At 40.7% G+C, this 17852-nt stretch overlaps 1 protein-coding gene across 3 annotated transcripts in view; it reads left to right on the top strand.

Moving 5' to 3' along the window:
* Positions 1–9381, top strand: part of KDM4A (lysine demethylase 4A) — a 29421-nt gene extending 20040 nt beyond the window's left edge. For all 3 annotated transcript variants that reach the window (XM_054979706.1, XM_054979707.1, XM_054979708.1), the window contains exons 18-22: positions 2949–3137; positions 3505–3675; positions 4315–4434; positions 4918–5010; positions 6265–9381. In XM_054979706.1, coding sequence (XP_054835681.1) covers positions 2949–3137; positions 3505–3675; positions 4315–4434; positions 4918–5010; positions 6265–6405 — 714 coding nt within the window. In that variant the 3' untranslated portion in view covers positions 6406–9381. The remainder of the gene's footprint in view (positions 1–2948; positions 3138–3504; positions 3676–4314; positions 4435–4917; positions 5011–6264) is intronic.
* The last annotated feature ends 8471 nt before the right edge of the window (positions 9382–17852 follow it).

The following is a 17852-nucleotide window of genomic DNA, read 5'->3' as shown; positions in this document are numbered from 1 at the left end:
TTTAGTAATTCTTAAAATACTCTGACCTGGATGGTCCAGGCTAGCCTGATCTTCTCAGATCTTGGAAGCTAAGCAGGGGTGGCCCTGGTTAGTACTTGGATAGGAGACCACCAAGGAAGAGCAGAATTGTTATGCAGAGGCAGGGAATAGCAAACCACCTCTGAATGTCTCTGTCTTTAAAAACCCTAAAGATTGCAATAAGTCATCTGTGACTTGATTACACTTTCCTCCACCAGTCATTAGAATAGCATGATAAGGTGGACCCGTACTATCCCCTACTTTGCAGTTACAAGGTTTAAAACTTTGACGAGGGGCCTAACTACAAACAGACCTACCTGCTCCAAGTTTGCTTGTCAGAAGCATAATCCATTAGAAACATCTAATTCAAATCACTTGCCCCAAGTTTTAGCCATCAGTGTTCATCTGCAAGAAGAATACATCTTGCCCAAGTAGGTATAGTTACAGATTTGGAAGGAAAGGAGAGGCAGGAGCAGAAAGGATCTTCTGGATCTGTGTCAGATTTGAAATGTTCAGGGAACAATCCTAACAGATCGCAGGTTGATGATTCAAAGAAATATGGAAAAATAAAATATCTCAAAAAACTGGACCATGATACTACCTCACCATATCTGTGTCATGATACACTCCAAGAAAAGATAGGAACATTGAGCCACTTTGATATGCAAGCCCTGAGCTACTTTATAAGCTTCCATGAGTATATGGAGAGGCAGGATATAAATGTTGAAATCTTTGAGTTCTATGAAAAATATGACTGTGCTTAACAGGGTTCCAGATTAATAGCATTTTCCTGGTCCTTCGCTGCTGTTTTTTTTTTTTTAAAAAAAATCTTTTTATTAATGTTTCTGAAGGGTTACAACTTATAATCAAGTAACTATTATTTCTAATACACAACAAATCAAAGATGAATATACAAGTATCTCAACCAGCTATATACAAATGCTAGGAATGTATTCGAATCTATATTAACAAGAGATCATGTATATCAATAATATAATCATTTTTGACAATATTAATATAATTATATTTAATGAACCTAACTAGAATAGCTTAAGAAGTTTCATAGTATTGTTAAACCCCTTCATTCCCCTTTTTCCCACCCACTCCCACTGAAGAGATTATATTTACTAACAAATATAATTCAGATAAACTTTGTTATATTTAACTCTCCCCCTTTAACCCACCCACCTCCCCCGCTCAACAAATAATTATTAACTAGTAGCATTTACACACTCCTCCTCTATGTTAACACAAATATACCAACTGTTCGTGTACCCATAAGAAAAAAAGAGAAAGAGTCTGGATAGTCCCTTGCTGCTGTTAAGGAAGAGGGAGAGCCACTGGAAGAAGAAAACTCAAGATGGTGCTGCAGAGCATTTATCCTGGAATGAAAAATCATTCAGGAATTACTAACATAAAACTACATGCAAATAAGATGCATGATGGATGCAGCCCTCTCATCTCATTTGCAGATACAAAAATGCTGAGGATTTTAAAATATGGGAGTTAAAAGAGTTCAGAGACAAAAAAAAAAGCTTGGAGCATGGTAAAAATGTTCCTTTGCCTTAAGATAGTAATTTCTGTTGACTTGTTTCTGTGAAAAGAAGAAAATAATGGAACAAGGGGCGGTGAGATGTTCGTTGCCTGTTTATTTTACAGTGAATCTGGGGTGAGTCAGTGAGGCAGCCACTTACTATGCCTCTGCCAAGGGCATGTCTAATGAATCCAAATGTCGTTTTTTGATGTTGTCGCTAGAATAATGAACAAGGAAGGAGTTTCCTAACCCTATTCCAGTAGCTTAGCCAAACTATGGGTTGGATGTTCCATTTTTTTTTCTGCTGGTGCAAGAGGGAGGAAACCCTTTTTTGACCTCAGGAAAGCTGGTTTTGATCATGGAACTATGTGGATGAAAAGACACACTAAAGAGGGGCTGTATTAAGGAGTGGAATTGGTTCTTTCTCCATCTTGAGTCCATGGAAATGTTGATAAAATCTAACACCATATTGGTATGAGGGACTTAAGACTTATTTTTGCCTAGTTGCAGAACCTTGCTTTTCGTTGTAAAAGTTTTGTGACATCACGTCTCCTTTGTTTTGTTGTTGTGTGTCTGTTTTAATTTTATTATTGTATATATTATTTTAAATGCTGTTTTAATACTTTGATGTTTGTTGCCTTGGGCACCCTGTTTGGGTGGAAAGGCTGCATATAAATAGAATACTGTTGTGTTAGGTCTGCAGTTGTCCTGCTTTTGGCCATTTCCCCATTGTTTGAGATGGGAAAGGAGTTGCTGGATGAAACAACTTTGGTAGTTTTCATTGCATTCCATCTATCTGCCTTTATGTTGCTTTAAGATATATTTGTGTGAGAGTAAGAGATCTGTTGCACATTTTATTTCTAGTCAGCTGCCCTCGTTAATGTGGTGAGATGGACAGAAGTTTGATGTACATTTGAGAGCAGATATTACAACAAACCATCTGCAAAAGTAAATATTTGAGTCACTTTACAGTTGATGTCACACATGTATTAACACTCTTCCTTTTTTTTGCTAGTTCAGAACAGCCTGCCCTATCCAAAGTAGGACTTATTTGCAGATTAGGCTCTAGAGACACAAGAGATTCATCAGTTCTTAGCAAGAGTTGATAAATCATAATACTTTCATAACATGATAGGTGTGACATGCATATACGTAGCATACAAATGGGATTTGCACAGATATACAAAATCTGGAATTTGAAAGAAACAAGGCTATATATTGAACTATTACTTCCTCATCCCCCCCCCAAAGGTACACAAACAAAATTTGACTTTGGTAAAATTCAATATGTCCTGTGTGGTTGAAGGCTATTGGTATCCTGTTACCTGAATTCTCTGATATATATTGACCTGAAACTGTCTTAAAAGATTTTAATGCTGAATTTGTCCATTCACAGAAATGTGTTTTCTGCAAAAAACGGCGGAAGAGAATTGCTGGCTGCTGTGTGCAATGCTCTCATGGCCGATGCCCTACATCCTTCCACGTCAGCTGTGCCCAGGCAGCTGGAGTTATGATGCAGCCAGATGACTGGCCTTTTGTGGTCTTCATCACCTGTTTCAGACATAAGATCCCATCTCAGGCAGAGGTGAGTGTAATGGAGACTGCTGGATTTGGTTTCCACTCAGCTAGATTTTTTTTTTTTTGCATGCAGACTTCATAACCTCCTAATCAGCTCAGCTGAATCCTAGGCAGTGTTAAATGAAGCCAGGATTTGAAAGACATTTTGTAAATACCTGCAAAACATAGGATGTTGAGAACACATTGCTGAGTTCTAGAGGAAAGGCTATGAGAGTATTTCAGTCTAGGGGGGAAATAAATTCTGCTTTGGTCAGGTCATTCCAGCTATCCATGAAATGCAAGAACTTTCGCAAGGTCAAGGACATTATGGGACCCTAAAACCTCCAGATTGGTTTTGATATATAGGTATCAACTGTTGTCTTCTGTCTCTTCAGCGAGCCAAGGCTGCACTGCAGGATCTGGCTGTGGGGCAGGCAGTGATCAGCAAGCACAAAAATGGACGTTTCTATCAGTGCGAAGTGGTCAATCTGACCAAGGAAACTTTTTATGAGGTCAACTTTGATGATGGTTCCTTCAGTGATAACCTGTACCCAGAAGACATTGTGGTATGATATGTAGTAAAAGTTCTGTTCCACTAGAGGGTGTGCAATTCAAGGGAACACTTTCTAATATACAAGTACTAAGTGTCACTGTAATGGGGCAATGTGATGGACAATCCTCAACTAGAATTGGGGCATTTCTAAAGTATCTGAATGGAGCCTGGAGTATCATTGTGGGTATAGATTCTGAGCACCTTTCTTTGAGCAGTCCAAATATATTAGTTTGAAAGTGTTGTGGTAACAGTGCAGATCTTATTGGGAGTACAGGGTTATTTTGTATTTACTGCCTGATGTTCATTTGTAAAGTTAAAGATCATAGACAGGTGCCCGCTGTGGCAAACTAGCCAGAACTGGCTCTGTTCCTAAGAGCAGGCATGCATTTCAAGCCTATTTAGGTTTGCAGACTACTCAAGACAGGAATATTCTGCCTGAAATGTGAATTCAAATGGATTCATTACTACTGCCAGCTTAGGAGAGAGCAGGAATCCCACTTATCTCAGGATTTAACATTTGCCTTTTCTTCTCCTCATGCTCTACATCCCAGCAAAACTAGAATGGTTTGGGTTACTTTAAGAAAATTGTTTATTGTGCTCACGTGTCAGTAGATAACACCTAGCTTTCTAAAACTTGCTTCCACATGGCTAGAGTCGAGATTGTCTCCAACTGGGTCCCCCATCTGAAGGGGACACTGTTCAAGTGAGATGGACAGATGGTCAGGTCTATGGAGCCACATTTGTGGCCTCACATGTCATCCAGATGTACCAGGTAAGGTGGATAGATTGGACTTTTCCTATCTTTTTACAAGTTGTTTATGACCCAGTAATTTGGAGGCTTCTGCTCTGCTCACTTTGGAAAATTCTGTGAATCAGTTGAAGTATTTGCTGTTGTCTAGTCAATTACTGCTGAGTAAAAATCTGAAATTAATTCCTGTAGGAATATATGGATTGAGTTGATGTTCTGAAGCTTGTGCAGCAACTCAGAGTTTCAAAGTGATCAGCTGTTTAGTGATTCTGATCACATACATAAATACCTTATTTGGCTAGCAGCAGGAGGAGGAAAGAGTAAAGTGTTTGAAAATTCCATGCTTGGCTAATAGAATTATATTTGGGGAAAGTATCCTGTGCATGATTCCATGAGATTTATGGGGTGGAATAGGAAACCAGGCATTTTTCTGAACTTTGGGAAGCATAGGACATGTGACTGCTAGCTGTGCTCACTTGAATGCTGCCCTGACATTTCTGGGTTTAGGTTGAGTTTGAAGATGGATCCCAATTGATGGCAAAGAGGGATGATGTGTATACACTTGATGAAGAGCTTCCCAAGAGGGTCAAATCAAGGCTGGTAAGTCAAGGGAAGCTGGCGGCTGTAGTCTTTCTCACCGAGAGGCCAAGAAAAAAATTGATTGCTAATTACTGGACCTCTCTTTCCATGCCTTGGTTTCCTTTCAGGATGCCTGAAGTGCAGGTATTCTTAAGTTTCAGATACGTTGCTAAACTCAGTTCCCATTTGGCCACCACTATGTAAGTGAGATTCTTTCCCTTCCAGGTGCAATTCTACCCTTGTCCCTACAAATAGATAGTCAATGCCCTGAGAAATTTAGTACAGCTGAGGAATTTAAAGCATCTTTAAAATTTTCTTGCAGAACATTTCAAAACTAGCCCGTATAAATTTGCAGGAGACTTTTTAAAGCGTTTTGTTTGGCTTACACATGCTGGCCTTGTTGGAGAAAACTATATGCAAGACTTCATGTACTCAGTGCCAAAAGAAATCAAAACTCCCCATCAGGAAAATCTGAATTTTGAGACCTGTATTATTGCTCAAAGTAAACAAATTTGTGTATTTTCTTTTTTGGTACTTTACCGTGCTGCTAGCCATGGTGAGGTGCTTGGCGCTCTGTCGAGCACTGGCACAGAATGCTTGAAGTCCTTCCTTTCCATTTGACATTTTGCCAGCCATGATCATATGTGGTCAGAAGCCCTGTGAATGCTACTTAGAAAGAAAAGCTGAGATATCAGTTCACAGAAAATTGTCAAACACATTCAGGCCTCCCTAGAGAGTATGAGCACATAAGTCAATCCCATGCTTGTAGACCTTGAGGCTTGCTGACCAAACTGGATTAATAATGTGTCAATTTCAACACTTTAGTTCAGAAATCTGTGCAGAAGGGGAGGTCAAGTATTTTTTTCTGAACAGATTGTGACAGTTCCCCTTGGGAAGTAAAGGACCTTAATACTTTTTCCTTATATAGGCTCCTTGCTTTTATATCCACTCTATGGCTATATGTACACATCTGTGTGATACTTCTTTTTTTAAGATCAATGGCAAGTACTCTCCATAGTACTTAAGATGTGGACATATACCATGAAAGGGATTTTGAATGTTTCCTAACTAGCTCTAATATTAATAGCTAAGCAAACTGAATTGATTGTAGAAGTTCTTTGAAAATCATGGAATCATTGCGCGTTTTTAACTAACTCGGACACTAGTCTGTCACTGTGCCTTAATGAAGAAGAAGGTGGGAATAATTGGACCTCCTCCAATCATGTGTATAGATAAAACTCCTGTAAGTGATTCTCATCTCAATCTTTGTTTCAGTCTGTTGCCTCTGACATGCGTTTCACAGAGATCTTCACAGAGAAGGAGGTCAAGCAGGAGAGAAAAAGACAGAGGGTGATCAACTCACGCTACCGTGAGGATTATATTGAGCCTGCACTGTACCGGGCCATTATGGAGTAACAGCTGGCAACAAGATTGCAGTGCCCACATCCTAGGTGGATCGTAGCACTCCAGCACAGCAGAGGCCAAACAGACTGTCTTCACATCCAGTTATTTTTTAAAAAATGAAACAAGTTTAGTCTACAGCAGCTGAAAAGTGGCCACTGAATCATGAAATACTCTGCTTTGCTGCCCTAAATGTGGCAGACTCTAAGCCTGGAGTTGGGGAGCACTTCTCTGACTTTCTAAACCAGTTGGGCCAGAAGGTCTTTGGCAGCAAGTTTCTTCATATAGTGTGAACTGTCAAGAGTCAGATCTTCTCAATGCCATCCCAAGAAGCAACCCAGGCAGCTGCAGTGCTTTGAATGAACCCCCACTTTTCTCCTGGATAAAATGTCTGGGAGCATTTCCCAGTTCATCATGCCTGCACAAAGCTGGCAACGTTACTGGTGCTTGACAGTGAATTCCCTTTTTATATTTATAACCCTGTTTTTGTCATGAGCAGCTTCAGATATGTGTTTTTCAACATTATCTCTGAGGCAGAGCCAAGTGGGCTGAAGAGAGGAGAATGAAACTCATGAGCCCCCTTTAATCCCAACTTCTTGAACCTTTGATTAAGCTTTTGTCCCTATTTTGTATTCAGAGACTTATTTACTCATGCGTTTAATTGTAATAGTATGTGCCTATGTAATAGGAAACTGTTTGGAGCCATTTAGCACCGTGCATTCCTCAGGCAAGAGAATCCTGGGAAGTTCCCCTCGTTAAGGCAATAAGGACTGCAGGGATTCCCAGCCTCTATTCCTCTGGGAGGGCAAGAAGTCAGACCCAAAAGTATAGCAAGGATGCTTTGGGAAATGATCAGTTTTATATCCCTTAAAGTGGTGCTGACTTGTGGGATGTCTGAGTACAACTAGAGTATTCATAAAATCACTTGTGTTACTGGTATTTCCATTTGGAAGTGCTGTGCTCCCTTTGCCACAATATATGCAGGTACAAGTAGCATGAGGGCATTTGTGTACTTATTCCTGTGCTTTTAGGGGGAGAGTGGGAGAAGATCATGATTTTGATGGGACAGCCTTCCTACTGTACAGCCATGGAGGCAACTTTCAAATGTATTCCAAAAAAGTGTAAAATGATTTTATCTGGTCATTAGTGTACACTTTTGGCTGCAGCTGTATCACCCTGAATGCACCCATCACATCTGATCTGGGAAGAAAACGTACCTTTGTGATCACTGGTTGCTCTAGGCCTCTAGTCTCTGCCCTCTATTCATTTTTTCTCTTGCTGCACAAATATGCTATATAGCAGACGTTTTGTCTCACAATAGACCAAACCTTTGGATAGAATATGCTTATCGCTTCTACTCTGCCATACATTGCAAATCTTTATAGTAATTCATTGATCCAGATTTTGACCAAAATGTTCTTCAATCAAGAGACATACAAAGTCTTAAGATTTCTTCTGGGCAGTCCTCTTCCTTTGTATTAGCTGCACTATTGGGTGCATCCTGAGACATCCTAGAACAGGAGAAGAGATGCAGACTTTGATACCAGTGTTAAACTATGCTCTTTGTTAATGTCGAGTTAAAACTGGTCAATATCCCTATGAGGGGGATGGTGTCTTCAACAACACTGTGTATTTGGGAATTTTTCTATAATAGTGTCTGTAACTGAAGACACATGCCTTAAAGTCAAAATGGCAGTTGTATGTGAGGCTAGGAGACTGACTTCTTTGCCTTTACTGCAGAAAGGTACCTCCCTAAATGTGTCAATTTGCCTCTGGAGGGACATTTTGGAATTCCTTGAATGTCCATATGCTCCATTCTTCCTATCTTTATCAAGTTGATTGTGCCATCTGACTAGTAGGGAGGCATATATTTTTGGAGCTTTGGTGTTAGGCAAAAGCAACTGTGAGTGATCTATTATTTCATCTGTCAGTATTCCTTTGATTCCCTCAGGTATGATTCTCCCCTTCCCCCAATGAGACTGTTGCTATCATACTAGTATTTCCTGCAACCTGAGTCAGGGAGGATTCTTTACTTGTACTCCACTTGACAATATTCATCTGTGCATAATAATGTGTATTTGAGCCCTTTTGTTGGTCTAATTTGAATATAGCTTGCTAACTTGTACACCTCAGCATCAACCCTGAGACTATAAAAACCAAATCAACAAACATAGAGGATTCTTCACACCTCATGTTTTTTTCCCTAAAATGCCTTCTAATTGAAAATTAAATCTAGAAAGCATATATCACGAGATAAAAATGTCCTTAAACAACTGTAAATGGCAACTCAGAGTCTTTCTAAAGTTTTCTGTATCCATCATGTTGGGCTAATTATATGAGTGTTTCTCTGAAATTAGTTCTATCCATTCCAGGGTATGAGACGAGGTGGCATAATGTTAGCAAGACAAATTTAAACCTAAATATATAATGTATTAACAATATGCAATGGCTTATACATAGTGTATCAGTCAGCACATTTTATGAGGATCTGAATTTATTCTGAACCCTGTCCAGAATTTATTCTAAGCATTCTTTTCCCCATGGCACCCTCATTTTTCTCATTTGTATATTTATGGCTTTAGTTAGGGTCAATGAATTGCATTTTATCTTGATACAGGCTGGGAAATAAGTCAAATGGCAGAGCAAGCGTCTTGCCCCTCAAAGTGCTAATTTCATTATTTTGTATCTGTTGATGCAATAATTGGGGAAACTCCCATCCTCCCTATTGTTAATAGGCTTTTGAGGAGTTAAACTCCACCTCCTTAGCTTCTCCCCCACTTTAAATACAGATCTCTGTATTAGGAGCGGACTGGAGTATGTGATATGGACACAATTTGCTTATTACTCCATTATCTTACTTGTCTGCTGTTGTCCTGATTTTGGAATGCCATTGTAGGATGGATACAAATAGGCAGCTTTATGTATTGTTTTCAACCTGATCTAGTAATATAATTTCTAACTAGACAACTGATTAAATCTGAAACACTTTAACTTTGAAAGTCTTGTGTCTTCAGTTACGCTTGTTTTGCCCAGGGTTTTTCCTCATGTCAGTTTCCTTGTTTCATGGGTCTTGGTCCCTGATTTCTGCAGTAGGGGCTGTGTGGACCAACTGTTGTGTTTTCTTTCCCCAGCTAGGGAACCATTAGATGTTGTCTTGCAAAATAAATGCTCAACAGTTGCCTGTAGCGGGTCCATCTTTCACATCTAAGGTAAAGGTAATTCTTCTGTTGCGGAGGCATTTCCTCTGTTGCACTTTCCTATCCAAAATCATATGTATTCTGATAACCAACTCTCCCCTGCAACTGTCTGGGACCACAGACATGGAATAGATTCTCTTTATATACTCCAGCATAAAGAATAGAGCAGAGAACAGTATGCAGGTATGAGTCCTCTCCCAGCAGAGTTGAAAGCTAAATTGAAGGGGAAATTAACAGGTTTGCCTGGGGCCTGAAGGTGTGGTAACTCTGCTCAGAAAATATGTGCCCTCAAGATCTGCTCTCAAGGATTTTTTATTTTAAAATATTTATAGCCTGCCTTTACCTGAAGAGCTCATTGTGGCTAACAACAACAAAAATCAGATAACTACATAAAAACTTACTCATAAAGATTTTATTAAATTCCACAAATCACTCCAAAACAGAATACCCACAAATCAACATAATAAATCAGCAGAACTAACACTGATTTCTCTCTGCTATTAACTAAAAGCTCAATGGAAGAGAAATTTCTGAAAGATAAGAAAAATAGAGCCAAATAAGAGGGGTCCTCCAAGTGTAGAACACTCTCAAACTACAAACCTCGAAGGATATATTTATATATTTAATATGTTTTGTAATTTTTTTAATATTTTTAATTCATACAAAAGTGCAAGCCCTCAACTGTGATAAATATTGTACAATATCTAAAATCTACAACTAATAAATATTCTTCAAGCATCCAATCCTTCCAGTCCACTTTGAATAATCAATTCCAATTTCTAGACTTGTAAACTGTATTTTCTTTGTTCTTGCTCTATTTCAAAGCTGTTGATATCTCTGTGGAGCTTGAAAGCTATGAATATCTGTGTGGAGTATCCTCCGATGAGAACATTGCCTAGTGGTTACAGCTGAACCTCTCCAAAATTGGGCTATGAAAGCCTGAATTAGCTTGTTCTTTGTGCTATTTCAAAGCTGTTGATATTTGTTTGAAGTTTCAGAACTGTTCATATCTGTATGGAATATTTTCAAACGACAATATTGCCTAGTGGTTACAGATGAAACCATCCAAAAATTGGGCTGTAAGAGCCGGACGTTGGCAATGGTCTGTTGGCGCCTTCATTTTCCAGGAAATGAATATGGTGGTGTTGGAGTGATTTGTATGTTGTTTTGAGACTTTGAAAAAGACATTGTCGAAATGGGAAAGTAGGCTGACGACACCCGTCAGGCTCTTACAGCACAATTTTGGATGGCTTCAGCTGTAACCACTAGGCAATATTGTCATTTGAAGATATTCCATACGGATATGAACCGTTCTGAAACTTCGAGCAGATATCAACAGCTTTGAAATAGCACAAAGAACAAGCTAATTCAGGCTTTCATCGCCCAATTTTGGAGAGGTTCAGCTGTAACCACTAGGAAATGTTGTCATCGGAAGATACTCCACACAGATATTCATAGCTTTCAAGCTCCACACAGATATTAACAGCTTTGAAATAGAACAAGAACAAAGAAAATACAGTTTACAACTCTGGAAATTGGAATTGATTATTCAAAGTGGACTGGAAGGATTGGCGCTTGATTAATACGATTATTTATGAATATTTATTAGTTGTAGATTTTAGATATTTATTGTACAATATCACAATTGAGGGCTTGCACTTTTGTATGAATTAAAAATACAAAAATTTACAAAATATATAAATATTTATTTATTTTTCAATTTATATACTGCCCATCCCCAGGGGCTCTGGGCGGTGAACAGTTAAAATCGATTAAAAACAAGAACTAAAATCAATATACAAATAATAAAACAAATTAACAAAGTGCAGTGGTGGGGAGAACCCTCCCCCACCCCAAAGGTGGGAGGCCGACATGGCACCGCCCCCTTCAATCACCAAATGCCTGGCAGAACAGCTCTGTCTTACAGGCCCAGCGGAACGATAATATGTCCCGCTGGGCCCGGGTTTCCATTGACAGAGCGTTCCACCAGGCTGGGGCCAGGACTGAAAAGGCCCTGGCCCTGGTTGAAGCGAGGCGGGCTTCCTTAGGGCCGGGGACCACAAGTAAATATTTATTCGCTGATCGAAGCGATCTCCGGGGAACGTACAGGGAGAGGCGGTCCCGAAGATATGCCGGTCCCAACCCGCTCAGGGCTTTAAAGGTAAGAACCAACACTTTGAACCTGATATAACCTTCGAGGTTTGTAATTTGTTTGAGAGTATTAATATAGTCTCGGCCAAGTACTCCAGAAGATTGAAGTTGCTCAAGAAAAGTTTAAAACTCCTAGTTGGCAAAATGGGAAAAGGAACCCTCAGTAAATACACTAGGCAAACCTATGACGGTACGTAGCTTCATATCTAGGTTGTGATGGGCTTTAAAAATGATCAGCACTTGGAAATGAACCCAGAAACAATAAGTGTAATTGAGCACACGTGATATAAGCCCACTGTGGCTAAACCCAGTCAATTGAGCAGCTGCATTTTGTGCCAATTGAAGCATCTGAGTTTTGTTTTAGCAAGTGACATTGCCCTCAAATACTAACCAAAAGCCCTGTTCTAATGTTTGACACCTCATTCTTCTACTAATGCTTGGGTTATTGGCATCTCAAGGACTTAGTTTTGCCATGTGTGAAAGTAGACGCCCATTGTAACCACCTAGTAGGCAGACTTTATATGCTTTCCTTACATGTGCATGTGTTCCTGTAGTAGTTGCTCTATTGAAAGGAGCAGTAGGAAGGAAAGTGGGAGGTGGGGTAAAGAAAACGAGGATAACCTGAGTTGTAAGTTATTGTGTACTATTTCTAGAGCTGGTCCTGGCTTTCTTGCTCAGCTACACTCCTGCAGAGATGGAACTTGAGCAGCTGGTGTACCATGTGCTACTCTACCATGGCAGTATGAGAGAGAACTGATGGGCCAAGATTTTACTGTGTTCAGTTACTGCTGCAACATTCTTGTGCATCTTTCTCAAAGCATGGGACAAAAAAAATCATAAAGTAAAAACCTGGATTAAACCAAGTTTTTCTTGACCAGTAATAGTTAGGCAAAGCGGGGGGTGTAGGTATGATCCTAAGCTGATCTTTCCAGAAGCCTTTCCCTAGTGAATCTCCATGTGGTTCCTCCACCTATCCATACGTTGTAGAATATTGTGGGTTTGAAAATCTACGTACAATTTTTTAGAAAGGTTTCTAGCGTCTACTGCTTCTCTGCTGCAATATCTTCACTAGAAAGCAGAACTGTGATGGCGCGGTGCACATATTTGTTTGCACGTTTTTATTTGTAAATCTCATATGCTTGTGTTGGCTTTGGTTTTATGCTCTCTGCCCTGGTTTAAGCCGGAATGCTTATACACAATATCCTACCTGTGGCAATTACTAGAAATTAATAGAAGGCTGTGGCAATGGAGGTTTGTTTTGGGGCTGCAGGCAGAATTCAGGAAGAGCTGTCTCCACATAAAGACAATCTGCCAGCCGTTTGCACAGAGTGTAAGCATAAAGTCAGACTTGTCCTCTTAGCTTTTCTGAGAGGCCCCAGCAGGGCTGGAGAGGACTGGCACAGTGGCTTTATGTATTTGTGCTAGGGAAATGGGAGGAAGGCCAGTGGGAGCTGCTAGAGCGGTACAAGGGGAGCTCGTGGCTGGGAAGGAAAGAAGTGTTCACTACGCCTGAGGTGAGATTTTTCAGTCCTCACTGGTATCTCTTAACTTCTTGTCTCTGGGCACTTAGATGTGGTGGGCATATTTTAAATGCATTCACCTTTGCCTTTTAAATGTTTTTTAATCCACTGTGCCCCCTCAAAATAGGCTGGGATAGAAATCTGTATAAATCTAGTGATTAGAAATTCTAATGGGTAGATGAGAATTGGTAGCATCAGCTGCAGATACAGTACAAGAAGCGAAAGGGGTATTGTTTCTGGTTCACACACTGAATTAACAGCAGTCAGCATTTTGTTGTAAATCCAGAATTCTATTTTCCTAGCCCTCTCAGATCTTGACTGAAGGCTGATTTTGGCCTTTTCTGGTCTTGTGTTGTTTACTAGAATCCTCAGTATCCTATGAAGCATTTTAATCTTAAAGATCAAAGAGTACATTGTAGAAGGCTTTCACGGCCGGAGAACGATGGTTGTTGTGGATTTTCCGGGCTGTATAGCTGTGGTCTTGGCCTTGTAGTTCCTGACGTTTCACCAGCAGCTGTGGCTGACATCTACAGAGGTGTAGCACCAAAAGACAGAGATCTCTCAGTGTCACAGTGTGGAAAAGATGTTGGCAGGTCATTTGTATCTACTCAGGAGGGGTGGGGTTGAGCTGAGTCATCCTGTAAGAGTTTCCCAGGGTGTGGAATGCTAATGGAGGGAGGCTTCACTGTATCCTGAGGAGGTTCTTTTGCATATGGATTGGTGCTTGATGTGCTAATCTTCTCTGCAGGGCTATTGTCGGTTATAGAGTGTTTTGTTAGCCTGGTGTTTTTCAGGACTGGAAACCATGCTCTATTCATTCTTAAAGTCTCTTCTTTCCTGTTGAAATTGTGCTTATGCTTATGAATTTCAATGGCTTCCCTGTGCAGTCTGACAAAGTAGTTGGAAGTGTTGTCCTGTATTTTAGTGTCCTGGAATAGGATACTGTGTCCTGTATGAGAGATCTCTGTCTTTTGGTGCTACACCTCTGAAGATGCCAGACACAGCTGCTGGTGCAACGTCAGGAACTACAAGGCCAAGACCACGGCAATACAGCCCGGAAAATCCACAACAACCATCAAAGAGTACATTGTTCTGTTAAGGCATAGTTATCCTGACCCATTTGGGTTATGTAGAAGGATATACATGCAAAAAAAAAAAAAAGATCCTGAGTATGCGTTACTACTTTAAAATGTAAGTGTTGTTCAGGATCAGACAAGGATCAACATAATTCCAGCAGTCTGCAGGTTCTTAGTATTCCATCTCAAACTAGCTGTTGGCTTATTGTCTATCCTCGTGCTATTTTGAATTTGACTTCTGTACTTTTTATAGAAAGCCATAGTAAGTAACATATAATTTGTACACTTCCCCAATATTTTGCAGTTCATTTATATAGATTTCCTGTTAGCACCCGTCCCATCCCCCCCCCCACACACACAAAGTTCCCTTATACTGAGTTAGACCAGTGGTCTATCAAGGGCTGTACTATCTACTTGGATAGAAAGTGTCTTTCCGAAGTATCTGGTGGAAGTTCTTATCATCTAGTGCCTGATCCTTTTAACTGGAGATGCTATGGATTGAACCTGAAACTTTTTGCATAGCAGACACTCTACCACTGAGGCAGGGGTTTCTACAACATCCCTGGGGGCTAGGTGACAAAAGTGTAGCCACACTCCATAGAGGTGCCACCGATGACAGCATTTAAGTCTGGCATAGATAATTTGTTTCTGCTTCTCTCCAGTCTTGCTTGGGTTGAAGTGCTACTCTGGACCTAGTACAGGCAGAGAAGGTACAGATCTTTGTTTTACTGTGGCATTGTATGAGTTTTGTATCCCCACCTCCTCCAGCAGTTTTTGACCCAAGAATGCCACTATGAACCCAGTGTTGGGAATAATAACACTAAGAGCTAAACTATATGAGACGCCCAACACATAGTAGGTTCCTGCAAGTTTACCTGCGAAGTGTCGTCAGGCCAGCAGCAGCAGGGTCAGAAGGACAGGAGGGAAAGAGTCAGGGGAGCCCGAAGCTGACAGGTGGCTAGTAGCGGCAGAAGGGGCTGCTGCCACCGCCTGTAAACTCGACCATCCCTTCTCACAGACTCCTTCCCCTCTGTGAGAAGGGATGGTTGAGTAGCAGTGGCGGTAGTGGCAGCGGTGGCAGCCTCAGCTGCTCCTTTTGCCACTGTTAGCCGTCTGTCAGCTTCAGACTTGACTCTCTTCGGGCTCCCCTTCTGTTGTCTTTTTCCATTTAAGATCCTTTCATCATCCTAGGTTATTCAAATAAATGATCCTATCAGTTTGCTTCAGCAGAGTCTGGTACCATAGCATTTGGATATATTTTTAAAATGAGTAAATAGCCCACTGTGTTACATAAAATCCACACCTCTGCCTTTTTCTCTCTTGATTGAAATTAATTTTTGCCCTCAAGTTATAGTTGACTCATGATGACCCCTTGGTGGGGTTTTCATGGCAAGAGACTAACAAAGGTGGTTTGTCATTGCCTGCCCCTGTAACTCTGGCCTTCATTGGAGGTCTCCCATCCAATTAGTAACGAAGGCCAACCCTGCTTAGCTTTTGAGATTTGATGAGATCAGGCTCTTCTGGGCTATTTAGGTCAGGGCTTTCTTTTGGTTGTGTAATTCAACATCACTATATGCCTGAATGTGACCATGGTAAAATGCTAGCAGCCGCCCTGGATTAAGGAAGAATGTGAAAGTTGGTTAGAGTCTTCTCTCAAGTATTCAATTGCCTGAAATGGTTTCATTTGAGAAATACAGTGGCAAAACTATATTAAACCCACAACATCTGGCAGCTGCGCAGGTTATCACTTTTTATGATAAGAGTCTGAGACTCTATCCTTGGGATTTCTGGCAACTCTTATGCTCCTGGGAGTTCCTTGAATGCTAGGGTCTGTCCAGGTAATTACTACACCCTAGTGGCTGGCTGACTAGTTGTGTATCAATTCAGACTTTGCTGCTTGTTGTGCACTGTATGAAATGTCTTGGATACAGACATTCTCGGTGAGAACAGACTGAATATGGCAGAGCAGCTATTCTGCAGGCCCCTGGAGTATATAACTTCTGTAATGTGAGAGCAGCATTAGCTTGCCAAAAAGCACCCATGGATGTCTGTTCAAAGTATTCATTGTGCTGCCAAATGCTAGTAAAAGAGTCCCAGGGCCCAAGTGAGCCCCAAAGCATCATGCAATTTAAAGAACACATTAGCTTTAATTTGTTCCTAATCTATGCTATGAGTGCTCTGATGTTTGCAAACACTCTTGGGTTACCTGCTGTGTCTTAGCATAGGGAACGGGAAGGTAAACAGACAGCAGGCGTACCTGCAAAGAGTTCCCTGTCGATTTTGATAACCCTCGTTCCCACCTCAGGGGAGCCTACATGCTGGCAATTAGTATTATAAATTATTGTCCCAGAGTGGCTTTTCTTTGCTAGAGTTCTTGATGTAGAGGTCGAAGAAAGTCACACAAATAACTGGGGGTATAAGCAGTTTAATTAGCTCACAGGCTGCTTGCTTGGTTCTTGGTGGAAAACTGTATGGCAGGATGAATGCTCACTACTCCTGCTGTTGAGGACCTTTCAACTACAACAGCTCTTAGGAGCCTGATGATGGAAATGGTAGAACTATAGAGCAAGAAGAAATTTTGTGGGCTTTCTTATTCACCTTCCAGCCATGGGACAGGATTTGTAACAACCTAAATACCCTTAACAGTATGCTTCTCCTTTCAAGCAAAGTACGATCTCTAATCAGGTGTATGCACTCTACAATAAGGTCAGTAGAGAAATGATCTTGCAAATATGAGAATCCCAGGGCCACAAATGGTGGTAAGTTACCAAAGGTAGAAACCAGCGTCTTGTATTGGGCCTGAAATAAATAGGTACTTCATGCAGCGCTTTTAAAACTGACATAATATGCACATTTTGTGGTTGAATGTCATTCTTGTTTATATGTTCAAAGAAGGGGATCCATTTTTCATTAAAAATATGCACATTCCAACCAGCTCTCACTAATAAGTTGCAGGATTCTGTATCAGATGAAGCTTTTGGGTTCTATTTAAAGGCACCCTCAAGGAAAGCATGTCATAATAGTTCAGCTTGGAGGTTTCCGTGGCATGGATTAGCATGGCCTGGTTGTGTGACCTGCAAAGATGCCTTGGTCATATGTTGGTTGTGAACAGTGTTACCCACAATATACACAGCACAGACTCTATCACTGCCATCTTCCTTTTCCTCATTGTGTAGCTCCACAAGATTGGAATTCTCTACCTTATCGGTGGGCTACAGGACAGCAGCTGGGTGATACACTGCTGTGTTAAATGGCCCCTGTAGCAATAATGCCAGCAAACAATGTCTCGAAGCTGACAGTAGTCAGGCTTATGTAAGATTACCATGGCACATGGAAAGAGTTCTCTGTTTTGTTTGGAATAGAATTAGAAACCTCCTGCTGTGGCGGTAGAAATCGACTTACAGGGGTCAAAAATGGTGGTGGTGAGACTCTGTGCTCCAAATAAGAATAAAAGTGGATTTTACAAAAAAATGGGGAATGTTTAACAGATTTAGCATATGAAAATTGTTGCTTGGTGG

Source organism: Eublepharis macularius, chromosome 5 (genome assembly GCF_028583425.1).
Source record: "Eublepharis macularius isolate TG4126 chromosome 5, MPM_Emac_v1.0, whole genome shotgun sequence".
NCBI classification, from domain to species: Eukaryota; Metazoa; Chordata; class Lepidosauria; order Squamata; family Eublepharidae; genus Eublepharis; species Eublepharis macularius.
The sequence above is the reverse complement of the archived record's forward strand: the minus strand, read 5'-3'. Positions and strand labels throughout refer to the sequence as shown.